Source organism: Aethina tumida, chromosome 3 (assembly GCF_024364675.1).
Source record: "Aethina tumida isolate Nest 87 chromosome 3, icAetTumi1.1, whole genome shotgun sequence".
NCBI classification, from domain to species: domain Eukaryota; kingdom Metazoa; phylum Arthropoda; class Insecta; order Coleoptera; family Nitidulidae; genus Aethina; species Aethina tumida.
Window position 1 is genome coordinate 1,011,335 of NC_065437.1, and position 22,823 is coordinate 1,034,157.

At 40.2% G+C, this 22,823-nt stretch overlaps 3 protein-coding genes across 5 annotated transcripts in view; all 3 read right to left on the minus strand.

Annotated features, from left to right (window-relative positions):
* Window positions 1-131: 131 nt before the first annotated feature.
* LOC109603126 (venom carboxylesterase-6-like) lies at window positions 132-5,094 on the minus strand. Of its 3 annotated transcripts, none has more exons than XM_049964732.1 (9): window positions 4,974-5,028; window positions 2,067-2,212; window positions 1,918-2,014; window positions 1,668-1,862; window positions 1,064-1,609; window positions 825-1,003; window positions 639-771; window positions 460-580; window positions 132-404 (listed from the first exon to the last, which is right to left on the minus strand). In XM_049964732.1, the coding sequence occupies exons 1-9, from the start codon at window positions 5,011-5,013 to the stop codon at window positions 221-223; spliced, it is 1,641 nt and encodes a 546-aa protein (XP_049820689.1). In that variant the 5' UTR covers window positions 5,014-5,028; the 3' UTR covers window positions 132-220. The 3 variants fall into 3 exon arrangements, with proteins under 3 accessions (XP_049820689.1, XP_019875144.2, XP_049820690.1); XM_020019585.2 differs by lacking the exon at window positions 4,974-5,028 and adding an exon at window positions 2,299-2,419; XM_049964733.1 differs by lacking the exons at window positions 132-404; window positions 460-580; window positions 639-771; ... (3 more) ...; window positions 1,918-2,014; window positions 2,067-2,212 and adding exons at window positions 2,682-3,061; window positions 3,117-3,237; window positions 3,291-3,423; ... (3 more) ...; window positions 4,593-4,689; window positions 4,742-4,887 and having other exon boundaries at window positions 4,974-5,094.
* Window positions 5,095-5,526: 432 nt separating this feature from the next.
* On the minus strand, window positions 5,527-7,719 carry LOC109607784 (venom carboxylesterase-6-like). The gene is made up of 9 exons (XM_049964731.1): window positions 7,654-7,719; window positions 7,426-7,571; window positions 7,277-7,373; window positions 7,026-7,220; window positions 6,420-6,965; window positions 6,182-6,360; window positions 5,988-6,129; window positions 5,815-5,935; window positions 5,527-5,759 (listed from the first exon to the last, which is right to left on the minus strand). Exons 1-9 carry the CDS (start codon window positions 7,700-7,702, stop codon window positions 5,576-5,578), a joined length of 1,659 nt encoding a protein of 552 aa, XP_049820688.1. The 5' UTR covers window positions 7,703-7,719; the 3' UTR covers window positions 5,527-5,575.
* Window positions 7,720-8,021: 302 nt separating this feature from the next.
* Window positions 8,022-22,823, minus strand: part of LOC109603124 (fibrillin-2-like) — a 45,880-nt gene continuing 31,078 nt past the window's right edge. The window contains exons 3-38 of the mRNA XM_049964473.1: window positions 21,243-21,325; window positions 20,996-21,100; window positions 20,777-20,869; window positions 20,628-20,723; window positions 20,374-20,568; window positions 18,039-18,287; window positions 17,825-17,980; window positions 17,525-17,770; window positions 17,230-17,472; window positions 16,942-17,091; window positions 16,656-16,845; window positions 16,202-16,601; window positions 15,869-16,094; window positions 15,510-15,815; window positions 15,115-15,456; window positions 14,928-15,056; window positions 14,622-14,873; window positions 14,498-14,573; window positions 14,274-14,440; window positions 14,020-14,216; window positions 13,651-13,963; window positions 13,313-13,561; window positions 13,046-13,251; window positions 12,742-12,994; window positions 12,531-12,689; window positions 11,738-12,450; window positions 11,302-11,680; window positions 10,823-11,248; window positions 10,517-10,765; window positions 10,253-10,456; window positions 10,067-10,192; window positions 9,780-10,013; window positions 9,351-9,724; window positions 9,034-9,291; window positions 8,764-8,973; window positions 8,022-8,713 (exon numbers count right to left, since the gene is read on the minus strand). Coding sequence (XP_049820430.1) covers window positions 8,495-8,713; window positions 8,764-8,973; window positions 9,034-9,291; window positions 9,351-9,724; window positions 9,780-10,013; window positions 10,067-10,192; window positions 10,253-10,456; window positions 10,517-10,765; window positions 10,823-11,248; window positions 11,302-11,680; window positions 11,738-12,450; window positions 12,531-12,689; window positions 12,742-12,994; window positions 13,046-13,251; window positions 13,313-13,561; window positions 13,651-13,963; window positions 14,020-14,216; window positions 14,274-14,440; window positions 14,498-14,573; window positions 14,622-14,873; window positions 14,928-15,056; window positions 15,115-15,456; window positions 15,510-15,815; window positions 15,869-16,094; window positions 16,202-16,601; window positions 16,656-16,845; window positions 16,942-17,091; window positions 17,230-17,472; window positions 17,525-17,770; window positions 17,825-17,980; window positions 18,039-18,287; window positions 20,374-20,568; window positions 20,628-20,723; window positions 20,777-20,869; window positions 20,996-21,100; window positions 21,243-21,325 — 8,473 coding nt within the window. The 3' untranslated portion in view covers window positions 8,022-8,494. The remainder of the gene's footprint in view (window positions 8,714-8,763; window positions 8,974-9,033; window positions 9,292-9,350; window positions 9,725-9,779; window positions 10,014-10,066; window positions 10,193-10,252; window positions 10,457-10,516; window positions 10,766-10,822; window positions 11,249-11,301; window positions 11,681-11,737; window positions 12,451-12,530; window positions 12,690-12,741; window positions 12,995-13,045; window positions 13,252-13,312; window positions 13,562-13,650; window positions 13,964-14,019; window positions 14,217-14,273; window positions 14,441-14,497; window positions 14,574-14,621; window positions 14,874-14,927; window positions 15,057-15,114; window positions 15,457-15,509; window positions 15,816-15,868; window positions 16,095-16,201; window positions 16,602-16,655; window positions 16,846-16,941; window positions 17,092-17,229; window positions 17,473-17,524; window positions 17,771-17,824; window positions 17,981-18,038; window positions 18,288-20,373; window positions 20,569-20,627; window positions 20,724-20,776; window positions 20,870-20,995; window positions 21,101-21,242; window positions 21,326-22,823) is intronic.

Consider the following 22,823-nt stretch of genomic DNA (forward strand, 5'->3'; position numbering starts at 1 on the left):
TAAGATAAAAATTTGATAACAACTGTTCAATCTATAAAAAATACTTTGATAAAAGTTTGTTGGCTTTAGTCAAATTGTAGATTTTAATTTTAAGTAAATGTTTTAAGACGGATAAAGTAAAATCAATACACTTATTAGATTTAATAACTGCACTAAATTGTTACAAAATAATGCAGTTTATTTATTAAAAAAGTGAATATTACATTGTAAATATTATTAACTATAATTCATCTTTGACAAGAACAACTTTCTCATTTTCCAAGATGTCCAAACTACTCCAGAATTCTCTAGGTGATAATTCATCTTGAGTTTCGAGTTTAATATCAGTTGGCCCCTTAATATTGACGTATGTTATATCACTACTCCTTACTGGATCCCACTGAACTCCTGGAAATTCAGGTTTCCTGAAAGAGATATATTGGTTTTAATGTGCTAAATTTCCTGTGTGTTTATTGATACCCTGTTTTAACGAATGCTGTTAACATGTTCACCATAAGGGGCAAGAGCTTTTTGTCTTCTTCAGTAAACTTGTCATCAGACGCTCCATACATGTAATATCTGCTAAGTCCGTGTCCCGCACCTGAAAACAATATTTTAACCATTTAAAAAAACCCAAAAAGTTAAGTTATCAGTTATACCGGGAATGTTGAACATATTCAAAGGTTCACTTTCATGGCTGAAAACAAAGTAATAAACCGGAGATTTGTTTACTTTAGACTGTCTTCTTGCAGCGTCTTCTGCTCCATTCACAAATAATCTATCGGAGAATACCTAAAAATAACCTAATAATTAATATGAAGGAACCTTATAATGTTTGATCGTACTTTAGCAAATTGTCTCAGGTTGTCTCTTGATATTTTGACTCCAGGTCCCAGATAATATTCTTTAATTTTGTTTCCTATTTTGGCCCATTGTGACTTGGCCATTGTATAATTATAATCCAAAGCGTAGGCAGCAATGTCAGGCCATTTCTCATCCAAGTCATCAATTTCTGACGCCAGCCCTGCAGATAATAACATTCATGGTAAATCAAACAACTCAACTGTAGCTTAAATACACTTACAATAGAAAGGGAACAGTCCTTCATCAGCCGTGGTACTAACTAACCAAGGTACGTCAATTAAATCCTTGTCAACGTAGGATTTCATGGGGTGCTTCGGAAGGAACCTGTTGGGCTCGTTGACCGACTCCACGACGGGGGCGAAGGGCGAAAACGGATACCCTCCGTAACCGTAGAACTCCGGAAGTTTAGAAAGCAACAAGGTGGCGGGCCTCTTCTTCAAACACTCCACAATATCCTTCATCTTATCTTCAATACACCCGACCAAACTGGCTAATTTCTTCGTCTTTTCACCGGGCCTCTCCTGCAGCACCCAAGGGTTCAAGGCGACGCCGCTTTCGGAGAAGGCACGATGGAACAGCCCTTTGGATAGAGGGGAGAAGTAGTGGAGGTGGACGCTGGCGGCTCCCGCCGACAGCCCGGCCAATGTCACGGAGTCTGGGTTGCCGCCGAAGCTTTTGACGTGGCGTTGAATCCATTTTAGAGCCAGGACTTGATCCTTGAGTCCCAGGTTGCCTGATACTGTTCCGTCACCGGTGCTTAAAAAGCCTAAACCCAACGAACGTTGTAAACACTCGAAGTATGAAGATCAATGATAATAGATTACCTAATATTCCTAATCTGTAATTAAATGAAACGAACACTATGTCTTTATCCATGAGCAAGTCGGGGGAGACGTAGGAGGAACCACTGCCAATCATAAATGCTCCACCGTGGACGTAGGCGATTACGTCCAGGTTTTCTCCTTCATGGAGTCTTTCTAGAGGCACGTAGACGTTTAGGTACAAACAATCTTCTTCTCCTACAATACAACTTGGTTTATTATTTAAATACTGTATGGTTTATTTTCGTTTTACCCATAGTTGTTTCAACCATTATCCTTGCAGCTTGGATGCAAGTGTGAGAAACAGTTGCGTCCCATGTTCCTTTCCATCCATCAATTGGTTGAGGGTCCTATAAAGTAATAATAGTTATTTATGAGTACTGTTCTATATAACTTGCTTACTTCAAATCTTAAATCTCCGATTGGGGGTTTTGCAAAGGGGATACCTTCAAACACAGCATACTTTCGTCCACCAAAAGATTGTCTTACAAGTCCCCTAATTTTACCCAAAGAAGTCTCAACTTCCGGATGCTCATTTGCCCTACAAACTAAGACCAAAATAGTATATTTATTATTATATAATCATTAAATGTTTGTGACTTGCAACGATATATAATTATTCAATTATACCTACACGCAATAAATAATAATAAGGAGCAAATAATTTGCTTCATGTTCACGTTGGAGTATCACTTAGGTGACTGATTACCTTATTAAGATTTCAATAACAACCTAGAGATAGATAATTTTTATCTGCAACGTTGTCAAGTGTGTGAATTGTTTATAATTATTAAATAGATCTGTTTTGATTTTATCCTTTCATTTATACGTTTGAAGAATGTCGACATCAATGTATCTGATAGTCAGTCAAGGTTCCACTTTGCAAAGTGTTTGATAGGTTAGCAACAACAGTTTTATTGTTGTTTAATCTGACATGCAAATGGAATTATTTTAATGATCACCAATTGTCAATTTTCATGTGTTGGACAATAAAATAAAGACAATTTTATGCAAATATTTTATTAATAAAAGCGATTATATACAAAGATATAGTTACAGAGATATACCATTATATATCTGGTACAACTAATAAAATGTTCTCTAAATTTTCTAAACAGAGATTTCTTGTACTGTTCCTCCTGTCACTGGACAGATGAAGCATTGGCAGTATATTTGTTAAAAATATGAATATTACATAGTAAATATTTATTAACTACAATTCATCTTTGACAAGAACAATTTTCTCATTTTCCAAGATGTTCAAACTACTCCAGAATTCTCTGGGTGACAATTCATCTTGAGTTTCCAGTTTAATATCAGTTGGTCCCTTAATATTGACGTACGTTATATCAGTACTTCTTACTGGATCCCACTGAACTCCTGGAAATTCAGGTTTTCTGAAAGAGGTATATTGGTTTTAATGTGCTAAATTTCCTGCGAGCTTATAAATACCCTGTTTTAACGAATGTTGTTAACATGTTTACCATAAGAGGCAAGAGCTTTTTATCTTCATCCGTAAATTTTTCATCGGACGCTCCATACATGTAATATCTGCTAAGTCCATGTCCTGCACCTATAAACAATATTTCAACATTTAAAAAAACCTAAAAATTTCACTAATTATACCGGAAATGTTAAACTCATTCAAAGGTTCACTTTCATGGCTGAAAACAAAGTAGTAAACCGGAGATTTGTTCACTTTAGACTGTCTTCTTGCAGCGTCTTCTGCACCATTTACAAATAATCTATCAGAGAATACCTAAAATTAACTAATTAATTTAAATTATTTGGGTTATAATGTTTGTGTGTACTCTCGAAAATTGCTTTAAGTTGTCTTTTGATAATTTGACTCCAGCTCCCAGATAATGTTCTTTAATTTTGTTTCCTATTTTTGCCCAGTGTGACTTAGCCATTGTATAATTATAATCCAAAGCATAGGCTGCAATGTCTGGCCATTTCTCATCCATATCAATTTCTGACTCAAGCCCTACAAATAACAGTCATGAGAATATAAAACTAATTTAGATTAAATAGACCTACAAATGGCTGGAAACAGTCCTTCATCAGCGGCTGTACTAACAAGCCAAGGAACATCAATTATATCCTTGTCCACGTACGCTTTTATGGGATGTTTCGGAAGGAACCTGTTCGGCTCGTTGACCGACTCCACGACGGGGGCGAAGGGCGAAAACGGAAATCCCCCATAACCGTAGAATTCAGTCAGTTTCGACAGCAGCAAGGTGGCAGGTCTTTCTTTCAAACAACTGACAACACTCTTCGTATCCTCGACGAAACATCCGACCAAACTGGCGAGTTTCTTCGTTTTTTCGCCGGGTCTTTCCTGTAGTACCCAAGGGTTCAAGGCGACGCCGCTTTCGGAAAAGGCACGGTGGAACAACCCCTTGGACAGGGGCGAGAAGTAATGGAGGTGGACGCTGGCGCCTCCAGCCGACCCGCCGGCCAATGTTACGGAGTGTGGGTTGCCGCCGAAGTTTCTGATGTGGCGTTGGATCCATTGCAAAGCCACGACTTGGTCTTTGAGTCCCAGGTTGCCTGATACCACGCCATCACCGGTGCTTAAGAAACCTAAATTAAATAAAGCATCTTTGTAAATGTTTCTAGACCGTTTCTACACTTGAAACCTGCAGAACAATGATAAAAGATACTGATAGATTACCTAATATTCCTAATCTGTAATTAAATGTAACAAACACTACATCTTTATCCATGAGCAAGTCGGGGGAGACGTAAGAGGAACCACTGCCAATCATAAAAACTCCACCATGTACATAGGCGATTACGTCCAGGTTCTCTCCTTCATGGAGTCTTTCTAGAGGCACGTAGACGTTTAGGTATAAACAATCTTCTTCCCCTAAAAGCACAACCTGATGTATTATTCAAATTCTGTATGGTTCCTTTCTGCTTTACCCAGAGGTGTTTCCACCATTTTCCTTGCAGCTTGGATGCAAGTGTGAGAAACAGTTGCGTCCCATGTTCCTTTCCATCCATCAATTGATTGAGGGTCCTACACAGTAATAATGGTTATTTATGAGTACTATTTTATACAATTTGCTTACTTCAAATCTTAAATCTCCAATTGGGGGTTTTGCAAAGGGGATACCTTCAAACACAGCATACTTTCGCCCACCAAAAGATTGTCTTACAAGTCCCCTAATTTTACCCAAAGAAGTCTCAACTTCCGGATGCTCATTTGCCCTGCAAACTAAGACCAAAATAGTATATTTATTATTATATAGTCATTAAAGATTTGTGACTTGCAACGAGATATAATTATTCAATTATACTTACACGCAATAAATAATAATAAGGAGTAAATAATTTGCTTCATGTTCACGTTGGAGTATCACTTAGGTGACTGATTACCTTATTAAGATTTCAATAACAACCTAGAGATAGATTATTTTTATCTGGAACGTTGTCTAGTGTGTGATATTGTTTATAATTATTAAATATATCTGTTTTGATTATATCCTTTCATTTATACGTTTGAAGAATGTCGACATCAATGTATCTAATAGTCAGTCAAGGTTCCACTTTGCAAAGTGTTTGATAGGTTAGCAACAACAGTTTTATTGTTGTTTAATCTGACATGCAAATGGAATTATTTTAATGATCACCAATTGTCAATTTTCATGTGTTGGACAATAAAATAAAGACAATTTTATGCAGATATTTTATTAATAAAAGCAATTATATTACACAGACATAGTTACAGAGATATATTATTATATAACTGGTACCACTAATAAAATTTTCTAAACAGAGATTTCTTGTAATTTTCCTCATAATCACTGGATGTGTTGATGAGTCTGGATTTATGAGGAAATCAGCTGGGTAAGAACAGATGAAGCATTGGCAGTATTTATTAAAATTGTGTAAATATTTATTAACTATAATTCATCTTTGACAAGAACAACTTTCTCATTTTCCAAGATGTCCAAACTACTCCAGAATTCTCTGGGTGACAATTCATCTTGAGTTTCCAGTTTAATATCAGTTGGTCCCTTAATATTGACGTATGTTATATCAGTACTCCTTACTGGATCCCACTGAACTCCTGGAAATTCAGGTTTTCTGAAAAAGATATATTGGTTTTAATGTTTAAAATTTCTGGTATATTTATTCATACCCAGTTTTGACGAATGTTGTTAACATGTCCACCATAATGGGTAGAAGCTTTTTGTCCTCATCAGTAAATTTAGCATCTCTTGACCCGTACATGAATTGTGTGCTAAGGCCATGCGAAGCACCTAAGCAAAAATAATTTAAGATCCATAAAAGCCTAAAACCTTAAGATTTTACCAGTTATGCCGGGAATGTTAAACATATTCAAAGGTTCACTTTCATGGCTAAAAACAAAGTAATAAACCGGAGATTTGTTCACTTTAGACTGTCTTCTTGCGGCGTCTTCTGCCCCATTCACAAATAATCTATCGGAGAAAACCTTAAAATAACTAATTAATTTAAAATAATTGGGATATAATGTTTGTACGTACTTTGGAAAATTGTTTTAAGTTGTCTTTTGATAATTTGACTCCAGCTCCCAGATAATGTTCTTTAATTTTGTTTCCTATTTTTGCCCACTGTGACTTGGCCATTGTATAATTATAATCTAAAGCGTAGGCTGCAATGTCTGCCCATTTCTCATCTAAATCATCAATTTCTGAAGCAACCCCTATAAACAACAGTCATGACAGTATAAAACTCTATATAATTTAGATTAAATCCACCTACAATAGGCTACAAACAGTCCTTCATCAGAAGTTGTACTAACAAGCCAAGGAACATCAATTATATCCTTATCTACGTATGCTTGTATGGGATGTTTAGGAAGGAACCTATTGGGCTTGTTGATAGACTCCACCACGGGAGCAAAGGGTGCAAACGGAAACGCTTCATAACCGTAGAATTCAGGCAACTTCGACAGCAGCAAGGTGGCCGGTCTCCTTTTCAAACAACCGATAACACTCCTCGTATCATCGTCGGAACACCCGACCAAACTGGCGAGTTTCTTCGTTTTTTCGTCGGGTCTTTCCTGCAGTGCCCAAGGGTTCAAGGCGACGCCGCTTTCGGAGAAGACGCGGTGGAACAGCCCCTTGGACAGGGGCGAGAAGTAGTGGAAGTGGACGCTGGCTCCTCCGGCCGACACGCCGACCAATGTTACGGAATGTGGGTTGCCGCCGAAGCTTTTGACGTGGCGTTGAATCCATTTTAGAGCCAGGACTTGATCCTTGAGTCCCAGGTTGCCTGATACTGTTCCGTCACCGGTGCTTAAAAAGCCTGAACCCAACTAACTTTATAAATACTTGAAGAACTAAGATCTATGATAATTAACTCTACCTAATATTCCTAATCTGTAATTAAATGAAACGAACACCACGTCTTTATCCATAAGTAAGTCGGGGGAGACATACGAGGTACCACTGCCAACCATAAAAGCTCCACCATGTACGTAGGCGATTACGTCCAGGTTTTCTCCTTCGTGGAGTCTTTCTAGTGGCACGTAGACGTTTAGGTACAAACAATCTTCTTCCCCTAAAAGTACAATTTGATGTATTATTCAAATTCTGTATGGTTCCTTTGTGCTTTACCCTGAAGTGTGTCCACCATCTTCCTTGCAGTTTGGATACAAGTGTGAGAAACGGTTGCGTCCCATGTTCCTTTCCATCCATCAGTTGGTTGGGGGTCCTACACAGTAATAATAGTTATTTACGAGTACTATTTTATACAATTTGCTTACTTCAAATCTTAAATCTCCAATTGGGGGTTTTGCAAAGGGGATACCTTCAAACACAGCATACTTTCGTCCACCAAAAGATTGCCTTACAAGTCCCCTAATTTTACCCAAAGAAGTCTCAACTTCTGGATGCTCATTTGCCCTACAATCTAAGACCAAAATAGTATATTCATTTTATATTATAATTAAAGATTTATGAGTTACAACGTATAATTATTCAATTATACTTACACCCAATAAATAATAATAATAAGGAGCAAATAATTCGCTTCATCTTCATGTTTGAGTGTCACTGAGGTGACCGATTATATTATTAAGATTTGAATAACAACGACAGTGATAGATTATTTCTGTCTGCAACGTTGTCAAGTCAAGTTATGTTTATAATTATTTAAAATATCTCTTTTGATTTTGTCTTTTCATTTATAAGTTTGAACATCTATATCAATGTTTCTGATAGTCAGTCAAGGTTTCACTTTACGTGTTTGATAAAGTTACCAACAACAGTTTTATTATTGATTAACTTGACATGCAAATGGAATTATTTTAATAACCACCAATTGTAAAATTTCATGTGTTGGACAATAATATAAAGACAATTTTATGCAAATATTTTATTAATAAAAGCAATTATATTACAAAGACATAGTTATAGAATTATACCATTAGGTAACTAATAAAAATTTAATAATCTATACAAAAATTATAAATATAAACTCGATAAAACTTGTAAAATTCAATAAATTATTACAGAACAACTCCGTAATATTTCATGACTATTTCTAGAGAATGTTTCGTATTTTTTATATTAAAAATAAAATTACTAGTGAACACAATGAAAATACAAAATTATCCTAACAGAAAACGGCAGTAAATTCTGAATACAATTGTTATTTTTGTTAACTGCCACAAATTGAACACATAAAGTGGGGCAGTGTAGAATTTGACAATGTTATTGTATCACGAATATTACAATGTAACCCACGGTTATTTCATACAATAATTTACAAATGCGTTACATCGAACCTGGTGCAATTAATAAAATGTTCTCTAAATTTTCTAAACAAGACTACTACTCAACTACGGTGATCCGTACACTTAATGTCAGAGGTTTCTCGTACTTCTCTTCGTCGTCACTGGACGTGTCGATGGGTCTGCCGTGGATCATCAAATCGAAGACTTCGGGATGTTTGAGCCGCCGCCGGAAGTGGAGCGCCCAAACCCCGTGGCTCTTCTTCAGCTCGAATTTATTGTTTTCGTTGCCCTTTACTATCATATAGATCATTTCTCTCTGCAACAACAGGAATTAGCTGAAAAATTTGACTAGTTTGTCTTTGGTACCTTAACTGAGGGTTGTATTTTGATTATCCTCGTCCTGTGACGTGTCTGGGACATCTTGATGGTGAGATCTATGTGCTCAGCGTGGTGGTGCCTCTTGTGTCGCTGTCGCCTTTCCTCAGGAGTTATTGAGAACAAATGTTCCAACATGTCCTGGCGGTCGGACTGCTTCAACTTGCCAGACCTCGAGTCCCTTCTGTGTCGTCCGTTTATCTAATTAAAATGGAGTTTTTTAATAATTAATACTGTTAATAGGTGTTAATGGATCATTACTTTGCATGAGAAGCATCCTTCGGTGGTGATAAGTTTGTCATTGGAGGCAGAGCTAGCACCACCAATAAATCTGTCGTTGATGGGGTAAACTGGGACGTCTCCAATGTCATCACCGTAGTTACCAGCAGGTGTGATGGTGGTAACGCAGTGTCCTTGTTCAAAAGCTTTATAGCCTCTAGGACAACCACAAGAAAATCCAGTTGGACCGTTTGGTATGCATCCATAAGCGCAGGGAGAATTCATGCACCCATGGGACATCTGGAGGATTCAACGTATTAGTTTCTAACGTTCAAATTGATTGTTCACCCAAAACAAACCTGCATACAATCATTAATCCTGTTATCAAACTGATATCCGGCCGCACAACCACATCGGTAGCCTCCAAGAGTGTTGAAGCATTGCACTGATCCACCGCAAGGGTTGTTGGCGCACTCGTCGTCGTCCACGCATTTATTGTAGTACGGATGCAGCACAAACCCATCAGGACATCCGCATTTGTAGCCTCCCACTATGTTCTGACAGCCCTCCACGCATTTGGAGTCGTCCTCGCACTCGTCCGCATCCAAACAATAGGTTCCGGTCACGTCCAGCTTGAATCCTCTGGGGCAGATGCATCGGAAGCTGCCCAAGGTGTTGAAGCACGTTCCAGGCTTGGGACACAAGCCTGGATCCTCCTTACACTCGTCTATGTCTGAAAATTAGTTAATGTTATTAAAGAGTCAACTTATAATTGAGTTGGGAATTACCTTGGCATTTATCTCCGATTTGATTGTAGCCTTTGTCGCAGGAGCAGCTGTAGCTTCCTTGGGTGTTGATGCAGTTCTGTTGGCACAAGTGTTGACCGGTTGCGCACTCATCCAAGTCCCTACACGTTTGTCCGTCCGGATTTAAGAGGAAACCAGCTGGGCAAGAACAGATGAAGCTTCCCTCGGTGTTTTGGCAGTTGTACTGGCAAGGACTGTGTTCGCACTCGTTGACATCTATGAAACTCAACAGTTTTATGTCTGTAAATTGATGTATCGGATAACATTACCTAGGCAATAAAGGCCGGAATGATCAGGTTTGTAGCCTTTGTTACAGATGCACCTGTAGGAACCCATGGTGTTGATGCACTGGCCGTTTTTGCAGAGGTCAGGGATGGTTTCGCATTCGTTCACATCTGTAATTTATATGAATTACCACCACCACATCCTATTATTTTAATAATTTTGTGTGTTACCTTCTCCCGTTACCAGGAAGCCACTTTCCAAACACAACTCTTGGTACTGAGGTGAGAATTTGGGAGGGCAAATCTCGCAGTTCCTTCCCCACGCTTCTCCCATGGAGCAACAACAGTCTGCTCTTGTGACTTGTTTCAGCTGGTTGTGGTAGTTGGCGCACCTTCCGTGCACCAAGGTGCGGAAGCACAGGTCCAATCTTCTGTCTGAGGGAGCAAAATCAGGGGGATAAAATTGCTGGAAATCATGTTAAAGATCATCCTTACCAACGCATCGTTTGCCATCTGGGCTGGGCTCGAAGCCGTCGTAGCAATCGCATCGGTAGCTGCCCTGCAAGTTGACACAACGACCGTTGTGGCACAGGTCTTCATTGGCAGCACACTCGTCGATGTCTCTGCAGTCATCAGTCAAAGGAATTTGGACGTAGCCTTCGGGGCAGATGCACATGAACGATCCTATTAAGTTTTTGCACATGAACTTGCAGTTATTGGCTGGTGTGGCGCACTCGTTTACGTCTGAAAGTTGTTATGTTATTGTACAAGCTGGAGGCTTCAATTCATTCAACTTGGTACCTTGGCAATGTCTTCCATCAGGAGCTAAAGCATAACCGTAAGGACAAATACATCTGAAAGAGCCTGGAACGTTGTGACATCTGAAGGCGCATTGGTTTCCGATTTCGTGGCATTCATTGACGTCTTCGCAGATCTGCATGGGTCCAGGAGCAAATCCATCATTGCAACTACACTCAAAACCTCCTTGCACGTTAGTGCAAGTACCGTTACCGCAAATGCCGGGGTTGCTGTAACATTCGTTGTCATCGACGCACTTCATTTTGGACTCGTCCAATACGTATCCCATTGGACAGTCGCATCTGAAGGAGCCGTCAGTGTTGACGCATTCGCCTCCGTCACAAACGTTGGGCATGAGCTCGCACTCGTTCAAGTCCGTTCCACTGTCTTCCCTGCCTGGTCCTTCCGGACACAACTTTTGGAATTCCTCTGCATCAAAGAACAGTCTCAGTATGATTCTACAGTATTTGTAAGAGTTATACCTGAGTTCATGGGTGGACACCTTTCGCAGTAGCGTCCCCAAGCCGCAGCTTTGGAGCAACAGCACTCCTTGATGGTCATCTGCATTCCTCTGGGCGCCTGGCACTGTCCTCTGCTGAAGTCGTCGTAGCACATTTCCTTCCTGACGTCCACGCACTTCATCGAATTCTTGTCGAGTATAAAACCATCGGGGCACGTACAGAAGGCGCCACCTTCGACGTTGCTGCACTCACCGAACTCGCAAATGTCGGGGTTCATTATGCACTCGTCTATGTCTTCGCAGTAGCCGGTGTCTGGACTGAGTTGGTACCCTTCAGGACATGTACATACGTAGGAGCCCATGACGTTGGTGCACTTACCAGGGGGAGGACAAACTGACTTCTACAACATTAAGTGGGTTAAAAATGAAGGCGTGCAATAATATTATATGTTAAGTACCTCTTGACATTCATCAATGTCTCTGCAGTTATGCCGGTCGATAGCCAAAGTGTATCCTTTATGGCACTCACACGAGAATGACCCTATGTTGTTCCTGCACCGTCCGTTCCTACACAAGAAGGGCATCATCCTGCACTCGTCGACGTCCTCGCAGTCGTTGTTGTTGCTGAGTTTGAAGCCGTTGTTGCAGTGGCACTTGTAGGTGCCCGGAATGTTGATGCAGGTGCCGTTGTTGCAGATGTTGGGTTGCCTCGTGCACTCATCTATATCAACGCAGTCTTCCCTCGACGGTGACAGGTAGTAACCAGTGTTACACACACATTGGAAGCTGCCCTGCAAGTTCTTACACTCCCCGTTCTGGCAAATATTGGGCCGTTCGTGACACTCGTTGATGTCCACGCAGTCCACCATGGTTTGCCCGTGCTTGTACCCTTCGGGACACTTGCACTCGAAGCTGCCCTGCAGGTTTATACATTGCGCGTTGCCCTCGCAAGGGTTCCTAACACATTCGTTGTCGTCTATGCATTGATGCGACTGGGCGTCGTAGATGTAACCTCGGTTGCAGTGACACTCGAAGCTGCCCGGCGTGTTGATGCACTGTCCGTGCTTGCACATCGTCGACATCATTTCGCACTCGTTTATCTCCTGCGTTTCGTTCGTTATGGGGTTGATGATTTGTCCGGGTCTGGCGCCGCATAACCTCACGTGTTCACCTTGAATGAAAAGTCGCGAATTGTGAATGTCGAAGTGGACGGGTTGTGGTTTGCTTTGTTGAATTCAAATTTGTACCTACTGGTGCCTGGAATGGGGCAAGGTTCGCAAGGCTGACCCCACGCCTGTCCCATGGAGCAGCAGCAAAGTTTCTTGGTGGTGTTTTGGGTCATCGGTGTAGAGCAACGCCAGGCGTTGTAATCCAGGAAGCACAGGTCTTTCCTCATGTCCACGCATTCCTCTGCAACGAATTTTTATTAGTTTACGCCTTGTGGGAGGACTTTGTGACTTACTCCTGTTGTGGAGGGGCATGTAACCTTCCGGACACTGGCAGTAATAGTTTCCAGGCTCATTAATACATTCCCCGACGTTACAAATGTCGGGAGACTCCTGACACTCGTTGATGTCAACACACATGAACCCAGTTTCGTCCAGCCTGAAGCCTTCGTTGCACGAGCACATGAAGCTGCCGAAGGTGTTGGTGCAGTAGCCGTTGTGGCAGATGTTTTCGTGCTCCTCGCACTCATTTATGTCTTCTAACACAACCTGCAATGTTAATTCATTAGATATAACAACGGAATTAGTTAATGGACTTACGGTAAGGTCATTAGGTTTGTATCCCATTCCTCCAGGACACAAGATTTCGTACTCCTTGCTGTCTTGTGGTGGACAGTGGTCACATTGGGGTCCCCAGGCTTTACCTACTGAGCAACAACAAGCTGCTTTGGTTACGTAATCAGCACTTGGTTCTTCGCAACGACCATATTCATCAACATGTAGGTAACACCTGGAGGTTCTGCGGTCTGTCAAAACAAAATACAGTTAGTTAAGCTGTTAAAGTGTTGCTCTTAATCGTTTGCTTACCAATGCAAGCGTTCCCTTCAGCCACCAGTTCGTAGTTGGGAGGACACAAACACTTGAAGCTGCCTTGAATATTGGAACAGGTACCGTACAAGCACGACTGCGGGCTTTCGCATTCGTCAATGTCCGTGCAATTTCCACCAGTACCATCCAGTTTGTAACCGTCCCTGCACTCACATCTGAACATGCCGAAAGTGTTCTCACACTTGCCAAACACACAAAGATTGTTGAACATGTCACACTCATTAATATCTAAAAATATCAGCATGTAAATCTAATTTGTACTAACTAGCTAACTTGTTAAAACTAAAAGGGGTTAGTGGTTCCGTTGGGTTACTGACCAACACACGCCTGTTGGTTGCCCTCTTCGGGATGCATGAAGCCCATTTCGCACTCGCATCTGAACGAGCCCGGATAGTTGAGGCACTGTCCGTTCTCGCACAGACTGGGGTCGTTGGAACACTCGTCGATGTCCTCGCACGTGTAGCCGTCGCCTTTGAAGCCGGCGTCGCATTCGCACTTGAAGGAACCGTCGTTGTTGAGGCAACGGGCGTTCTGGTCGCAGCCCCCGTTGTTGGTCACGCACTCGTCCACGTCCCTGCAGCTGATGCCGTTGCCGGTGAAACCGTCCTGGCAAACGCACTGGTACGACCCCTAAGTTTTTGATAAGGTTTAGGTTGATTGATGGGTAATTTTTATTGGGGTCTTACGGGTCGGTTGAGGCAGTTGGCGTACTCGTGACAGTTTGCTGTTTGTAGGTAACATTCATCGTCGTCCGTGCACTTCGAGTCTCGTCCATCAGGTTTGACTGAGTAGCCTTCTTCGCATCTGCACTGGTATGAACCTAAGGTGTTGATGCATTCACCGTTACCACAAATGTGTGGGTTTTGCCTACACTCATCAATGTCTGGAAATTAATGGGTGATGGTGATGGAAACTTTACTTCAATGACAATGTAATTTACCAATGCAGCTGGTTCCATCCCTTCCAGCAACCAAACCTTCTGTGCAGTGGCAAATGTAGCTGCCAATGCTGTTGGTGCACTTTCCTCCATTACATATCCTTGGATTCTCCTTACATTCATCTATGTCCTGGCAAGTTCTTCCATCCAAGTTAAGGGCATAACCAGGTCTAGAATAATCAATGTTATAGAAACAAACTTAAACAATGACCAATTGAGGTCCATACCCACAAGAGCATGAGAAGCTGCCAGGTGTATTGGTGCAAATATCATCACATGGTTCCAAGTCACATTCATCAATGTCTAAAAACCAAATGTTAGGTATTTATAGTTTGAACATGATGTTGTTACCTTCGCAATGAGTTTTGAGACCAGTCTGCTGGTAACCTTCATTACATATGCACTGATAGGTACCCATCATGTTTTCACAAACACCATTGGAACAAATACCACTTGTCCTCGAGCATTCGTCAATGTCTTTGCAGGACTGCTTATCAGGAGCCAATTCGTGACCCGGGGGACAAATACAGTTGAAGGAACCTTCCGTGTTGTTGCATCTTCCTCCTCGGCAAAGACCTGGAGTTTCTTCGCACTCATTAATATCTAAAATTTAGTTATTGTAAAAAGTGCTTGTTGTTTTGGTGCTGGTGTTGTTACCCATGCAAATTTGCATTGGTGCCATTGTTCTGAAACCTTCGTTGCACTCGCACGTGAAGTCACCCGGTATGTTCCTGCAAACTCCGTTTCCACACACGTTGCTTGTGGTGATGCTGCACTCATCAATATCTGTAACAAAACTCATCAATTGAGTAACAAATCAGGAATGATTTGATGTTAGTGTTACCGATGCACTTAATCCTGCTGTCGTCGTAGTCATACCCTTTGTTGCACCTACAGCTGTAGCCTCCTATTGTGTTCTTACACCTGCCGTTCTGGCACATACCAGGGAACTCGATACACTCATTAATGTCTTTCCTATCCAAGTATCCGGTACCTTTGGGACACAACTTTTGGAAAGCCGGCGTCCCAGGCCTTGGACATTGCTCACACCTTTCCCCCCAAGCTTTGCCAATGCTGGAACAGCAACACAAGTCCCTGTGGAACAGCCCGTCGATGGGGTTGGTGCATTTTCCGTGTTTGTACCGGGTGAAACATTGCTCCTGACGTATATCCAAGCAGTGGGTTCCTGCAAACAACTCATTGGTGATGCAGCTAGTGAGTTTTTTGGGATTTAGTTACTAGTTTCGTCCAGAGTTAGCCCCGGAGGACAGGTGCAGGTGAAGCTGCCTTCGGTGTTGACGCAAATACCTCCGGAGCCGCAGATGTCGGGGTTCAGGTCGCATTCGTTGATGTCTTCGCAGGTCTTGCCGTTGGCCTTGGCGTAGCCCTTCGGACAATCGCACTCGCTTCTGTCGCACTTGCCGCAGGGGGATCCCCAGGCCACACCGATGGAACAACAACATTCCTGCCTCCTGCTCGGGATGGGCAGGTTGTTCTCGCATCTGCCTTGGTTCAGCTTCGTCCAGCAGAAGCCTTTTCTGTTATCTTATCACGATAGTGTTAAAATTGTTCCTGGTTTTGTTGTTGTGTAGACTTACCAATGCATATCCTGCCAGTTGAGTCTAATACTGAGCCGGGGTCGCAGTCGCATTTGTACGAACCTAAGGTGTTGACGCACTCTCCGTTGAAGCAAGCCTCAGGCCCTAGCTCCCTGCACTCGTCCACGTCTTCGCACATGAAATTCTGTTGGTTGAGCTGCGTGCCCGGGGGACAGATGCACTGGAAGCTGCCCAGGGTGTTTCTGCATTGGCCACCGCTGCATATCTGTACAATTGATCTGACAATTCATAATGGCACAGTTTTTGCACAAATTTAAAGTAGCTAGGTCACCGAAACCTGCCAATACGTGTGCAATTGTGGGTGGTACTCACCAACTCCTCAATTTCGCACTCGTTGATGTCCGTGCAAATCTTTCCGGTCTCGTCCACTTCGAAACCTGGGTTGCATATGCACCTGTAGGTTCCGATCATGTTTTCGCAGGCCCCGTTCTGGCAGATGTTGGGGTTTTGGGCGCACTCGTTGATGTCGTTGCCGTCGAAGGTGGAGCCGGGTCCGTGGGGGCACAGCAGGTCGAAGTCGGTGGAGCCGGGCATCGGACAGGGTTGGCAGCTCGTGCCCCAGCCCATTGGCTTACCGGTCACCACCGTACAGCAACAGCAACTAGATTTGGTGACCGCTGTCGTGGATGGGTTGAAGCACAGCCCATCCCTGTACTCCTGGTAGCACAAGTCCCTCCTCGTGTCCAGACAAGACCTCCCATCCGGACCCAAACTGGAATTTAAGGCTTAGTGTTGCTTTGATCTGATTAATTATGTTAAGTCTCACCTAAATCCTGAGAAACACTCGCAGCGGAAGCTTCCAGGTGTGTTGTAACACGTGCCGAATTGACACGGATTGCTAATGCATTCGTCGATGTCCACACAATGTTTGCCGTCAGGGCCGAGGCGATAACCGGAGTCGCAGACGCATCTGAATGATCCCTCCATGTTAATGCATCTGCCGTGATCGCACATCCCTGTTTCGATATAATCACATAATAATGGAATGAACTAAAGAATACAGTTAAAGAGGGAGAGAATCAATTTTATAAATTTAATTTCAAATCGATTACCTGTTGTTGTGCACTCGTCCAGGTCACTGCAAAACGTCCTGTCATTCGACTCGACAAATCCGGGGAAACAGGAGCACGTGTACGATCCTTGAGTGTTTTCGCATCGGCCATTCAGACAAATCCTTGAGTTCTCGTCGCATTCGTCGATATCTGCACAAAAACAACCAAAAACACACAAGGATAAACTACAAAACTCATTTTATTCTTGGAGAGATTTGAAGTGATGTATTATTGCATGGAACAATTTTCTATGTCAAAGACGTTCCGATTACAAAGGATAAAACATACCAACGCAGGCGTAGCCAGTGGGGGACAGTTTGAAGCCGGTTTTACAGCTGCATTTAAAGCTTCCGTCCATGTTGATGCAAATTCCGTTCGTGCACATGCCGATTTTAGCGCATTCATCCATGTCGGTGCACAGAGTACCGTCGGGAGAAATGTCGAAGCCTGGCGCACATTGACAGATGAAGCTTCCTGGAGTGTTGATGCAACGACCGTTTTGGCACTTCCCTTCTCTGCACTCGTCAATGTCTAGAACACAAACATGTGTGAATGTTGACTTGATGTTAATAATGTTAGTTACCTTCACAAGCCTTGTTGAGGCCAGGTCTGAACCCAGAGTCACAAAGGCACTCGTAAGCTTCAAGGGTGTCCACACACCTTCCCCTGCCACAGATGTCTGGTCGTAAAATACATTCGTTAACAGTAAACATGTCAACCTTTTTCTGGCTACTAGGAATTTCTGAACCAGGTTGGTAGATCACCTCAGTACTACCCGGCCCTCCCGGGACGTGATGAATTGGAGTCGCACAAAGTTGCCTGTGCTCATCTGTAAGCAATTACGTTAATTAATTGTTAGTTATTAGTGTTGTTAGTGAAGAACCTTCTCCATATTGGGGGCAGGGTGAACAGTCGTCCCCCCAACCTTGCCCCATGTTCAGGCCGCAACAGCAATCCTTCTTGGAAAGCCTCATGTGAAGGCTGTTCCTGCAGTACCCCTGCGGTGTCCTCTCAGTGTAACAAAGCCCTTGTCGCCCATCTAAAATTGATTTATTTATTGCTTCTTGCTCTTTACTGTTGACGTCAATTTATGTTACCGATGCAATACTTCTTGTCCTGGCTCTGGATGAAACCAGGGTTGCATAGGCAGAAGTACGAGCCGTCGGTGTTGACGCACCGTCCGTCCTGGCATAAATCCTCGTCCTCGCACTCGTTCCTGTCGTCGCATTTGTTCGTGTCCGGGTTTCTGGCCTGGCCCGGACCGCAAACGCAGTCGAACGAACCCGGCGTGTTCACGCACTGGCCGCCAGTGCATAAATGCGGGATTGCCTCGCACTCGTTGATGTCTGTGTTAAATACGAATATTCAACCAGGAAACAACTTCTACTTAAGAGCTGAGGTTTTTGAAGTATATGTTTGTACTCTCAATTGATGAATTAAGAAGAACATATAGAATAGTAATATCTTCATTGACATAAGTCTTAATGGTACCTAAATGCATCCAAGTACTACTTTTACTATCAATTGAAGTTTCACGAACTTATGTCTTGAGTTCATCTAAGTATTATTCTTACTGTCAAACTGAAGATTTAGATAGTGAAGAAGAGTAATACCTTCGTCGATTTGTCTCGAACTAAACTGGGTACTTTCAAGCTTTGTTTTTACAGTCAAATGAGGATTTTAGTGATGATGAAGAGCAATAATTTCATTGAATTGAGCCTTGAAGATACTACATTTATTCAAATATTATTTGTTTCCTTAATTGAAGAGATAAGAAATGTAATATCTTCATTGACATAAGTCCTGATGGTAACTATATGCACCCAATTATTATTTCTACTTTCAATTGAAGATTTAAGTAAGTAAGAACAGTAATACTTTCATCAAATTATGTCTTGAAGGTGGTTAAGTTAGTCTAAGTATTATTCTTACTGTCAAACTGAAGATTTAGATAGTGAAGAAGAGTAATAACTTCGTGGATTTAACTTGAACAAAACTACAGTCAAATGAAGATTTTAGTGATGATGAAGAGCATTAATTTTATTGAATTAAGCCTTGAAGACATTTATTCAAATATTATTTTTATTCTTAATTGAAGAGTTAAGAAGTGTAGAACTGTAATATCTTCATTGTAATAAGTCGTGATGGTAACTAAATGTACCCAAATATTATTTTTACTCTCAATTGAAGATTTAAGTAAGGAAGAACAGTAATGCTTTCGTCAACTTATGTCTTGGAGGTAATTAAGTTCATCTAAGTGTTATTTTTTCTGTCAAAGTGAAGATTTAGATAGATCTACTTAAGTTTTGACTGTACTTGGTTCCTCTAATCATCATTCTTACTCTAAATTGAAGATTTAGGTAGTGATGAAGACAAGTGTCTTTATAAACGTAAGTCAATTCAGGATTCTAGAGGTAAAGAAGAAGAATACCTTCACAAATTTAAATCTTGAAGTATAATTTTTTCTGCCATACTGAAGATTTAGATAGATCTACTAAGTCTTGACTGTACTTGGTTCCTCCAATCATCATTCTTACTTTAAATTGAAGATTTAGTTAGTGACGAAGACAAGTATCTTCATCAACGTAAGTCAATTCCGGATTCTAGAGGTAAAGAAGAAGAATACCTTCACAGATTTAAATCTTGAAGTATAATTTTTTCTGTCATACTGAAGATTTAGATAAATCCACTTAAGTTTTGACTGTATTTGGTTCCTCCAATCATAATTCTTATTTTAAATTGAAGATTTAGGTAGTGACGAAGACAAGGATCTTCATCAACGTAAGTCAATTCAGGATTCTAGAGGTAAAAAAGAAGAATACCTTCACAGATTTAAATCTTGAAGTATAATTTTTTCTGTCATACTGAAGATTTAGATAAATCCACTTAAGTTTTGACTGTATTTGGTTCCTCCAATCATCATTCTTATTTTAAATTGAAGATTTAGGTAGTGACGAAGACAAGGATCTTCATCAACGTAAGTCAATTCAGGATTCTAGAGGTAAAGAAGAGGAATACCTTCACAGACTGAAATCTTGAGTATAACTTTTCTATAAAACTGAAGATTTAGATAGATCCACTTAAGTTTTGACTGTACTTGGTTCCTCCAATCATAAATTGAACATTTAGATAGTGATGAAGACAAGTATCTTCATCAACGTAAGTCAATTCAAGATTCTAGAAGTAAAGAAGAAGAATACCTTCACAGACTGAAATCTTGAGTATAACTTTTCTATAAAACTGAAGATTTAGACAGATCCACTTAAGTTTTGACTGTACTTGGTTCCTCCAATCATAAATTGAACATTTAGATAGTGATGAAGACAAGTATCTTCATCAACGTAAGTCAATTCAGGATTCTAGAGGTAACGAAGAAGAGTACCTTCACAGATTTAAATGTTGAAGGTACAGATTCCTCTTCCAGAAACTTACCGACACATTCTCCAGTCTTCTGGTTCTTCAGATAGCCGGTCTCGCATTCCAAACGCGAGGGACAATGTTCGCAGGGGTGTCCCCAGGCTTTTCCCACAGTGGCACAGCACAAGGTCTTAGTGCAAACAACACCCTCCAGCTGGTTCACGCACAGGGCTCCCCTGACGCCGCTGTAGCACGGCCCCGTCCTGTAATCTAATGTACCCGTGCATTTTTTATATCGTGCATCGAACATTCATAAGAGTTTCATTTACCAACTTCGCAGTGGCTCCCGGCGAAACCGTACATGCAGGCGCACCTATCGGGACCGATACATCTGCCTCCGTTCTTGCACGGGTCCAAACATATGGCTGTTCAATAAATGTCGTTACACGTTTACTTATTCATCAGTCCAGATACTTACGTTCCGTGCAAAACTCCCCGGTGTAGCCGGGGGCGCAGGTACACTTCCCCTCCACGCACGTGCCGCCGTTCATGCAAATGGCCCGACATGATCCTGAGGACATTTTTTAATATAATACACTAATATTGATAAAGCGGCGTTTAACGGCGGTGTTAATTTATTATCGGTGTTTGGGTAATCGTAAAAGTGATATAGGCAACCCGGGGTAATAAAACTTACCCGGTCCACGTTTATAGGCGCACGATGATGATTTACGGCCACCTTCGCACAGACAAATATTGGGCTGCACGCATTTACCACGGCCACATGATCTGCTACACACGGCTGAAATGCAAAAACCACTATTGATCCTGCACGTTGAATAACAATGATTAAACAACATGTAAGTTATCGTCCATTCGATTAGGTTTAGGTTCAGGTTTATTGGGCTAAACAACGGAAATATGTAAATTTCTGAAGTACTTACGTGTAATACAAAAGCCCAAAATGTGGTCACGCTGCCACCCAGGACAACATTGCATTCGATTACTGACCCGACACACATTTGGCCTGAAAACATTTAAAAGTTTTGTGAAAAAGTCCTGAAAAGGTGTTTGTTTTGATCCATATTACACAAAATAATTCTAATTAACAAATGGATAAACTAATAGTATATGTACATTAATTGATATTGATGAAAATTGAAATTAGTTTGAATATGTAAACATTAATTTAATTTTATAAAACAAACTGTCGAACATTTCATCTCAAAATGAAACAACATGAATGGCTTTCGAGTGTAATTAAAATACAAATATTATTTTAAAACTTTTCATCAGTCAGGTTTTAATTTAGCGATAATTGTTAACGAAATAATTAGTTAAATATATTAAAAATGACCCATTTTTTATTTTAAAATTAACAACTTCATAAAAATTTAATAAATTTTGAATTACCCGCCTCTTTATTTATTGTTTTTGTTGGTAGTTTTAAAAATGAGGTTAGTTTAGGTTAAATAATACCAACCACAACAACAAAATGAATGTTTTTTCAAAATAATCATCTAAATTTTAAAAAATTTTCAATTGTTTAAATTTTTCGTGTTTTTTTTGATTGTTTAAAATGAATATTAACAACAAATTAACTTCTAGTATTGTTTTTAGTTGGTAATAAACAAATTTAGGTTAGATTTTTTGAAATATTACCAACCTTAGCAATATTTATTAGTGTTTTGTTCTAAAATAAATATTAAATATTACATTAAATAATATATTATAAATAATTTTGTATTAATGTTCTATAAACCACAAAACAAGGAGTAAAATTGGGGTTAAAGTAAATTTAATTTTGAATTACCCGCCTCTTAAATATTGTTTTAGTTGTTAGTTTTAAAAATTAGGTTAGTTTAGGTTATATTTGAATTTCGAATTTTCAATTGTTTAAATTTTTCGAGTATTTAAAATGAATATTAACAACTAATTAACTTCTAGCATTGTTGTAAGTCGGTAATAAATAAATTTAGGTTAGATTTTTTGAAATATTACCAACCTTAGCAATATTTATTAGTGTTTTGTTCTAAAATAAATATTAAATATTACATTAAATAATATATTATAAATAATTTTGTATTAATGTTCTATAAACCACAAAACAAGGAGTAAAATTGGGGTTAAAGTAAATTTAATTTTGAATTACCCGCCTCTTAATTATTGTTTTAGTTGGTAGTTTTAAAAATTAGGTTGGTTTAAGTAAAATAATACCAACCACAACAACAAAATTCAATATTAATGAATGTTTTTTCAAATATATTCATCCAATTTTTTAAAAATTCTCAATTGATTAAATTTTTTTAGTGTTTAAAATAAATATTAACAACTAATTAACTTCTAGTATTGTTTTAAGTTGGTAATAAACAAATTTACGTTAGATTTTTTGAAATATTACCAACCTTAGCAATATTTATTAGTGTTTTGTTCCAAAATAAGTATTAAATATTACATTAAATAATATATTATAAATAATTTTGTATTAATGTTCTATAAATCACAAAGCAAGAAGTAAAATTGAG

What these genes read in the sequence shown, in the direction of transcription:
- LOC109603126 (XM_049964732.1), bottom strand. Translation starts at nt 5,013, where the DNA reads ATGAAGCAAATTATTTACTCCTTATTATTATTTATTGCGT. An exon ending in AATGGTTGAAACAACTATGG is followed by an intron (nt 1,863 to 1,917) that starts GTAAAACGAAAA and finishes GTTGTATTGTAG; the next exon opens with GAGAAGAAGATTGTTTGTAC. An exon ending in TTACAGATTAGGAATATTAG is followed by an intron (nt 1,610 to 1,667) that starts GTAATCTATTAT and finishes CGTTGGGTTTAG; the next exon opens with GCTTTTTAAGCACCGGTGAC.
- LOC109607784 (XM_049964731.1), bottom strand. Translation starts at nt 7,702, where the DNA reads ATGAAGATGAAGCGAATTATTTGCTCCTTATTATTATTATTTATTGGG. An exon ending in TTACAGATTAGGAATATTAG is followed by an intron (nt 6,966 to 7,025) that starts GTAGAGTTAATT and finishes AGTTGGGTTCAG; the next exon opens with GCTTTTTAAGCACCGGTGAC. An exon ending in TAACATTCCCGGCATAACTG is followed by an intron (nt 5,936 to 5,987) that starts GTAAAATCTTAA and finishes ATTTTTGCTTAG; the next exon opens with GTGCTTCGCATGGCCTTAGC.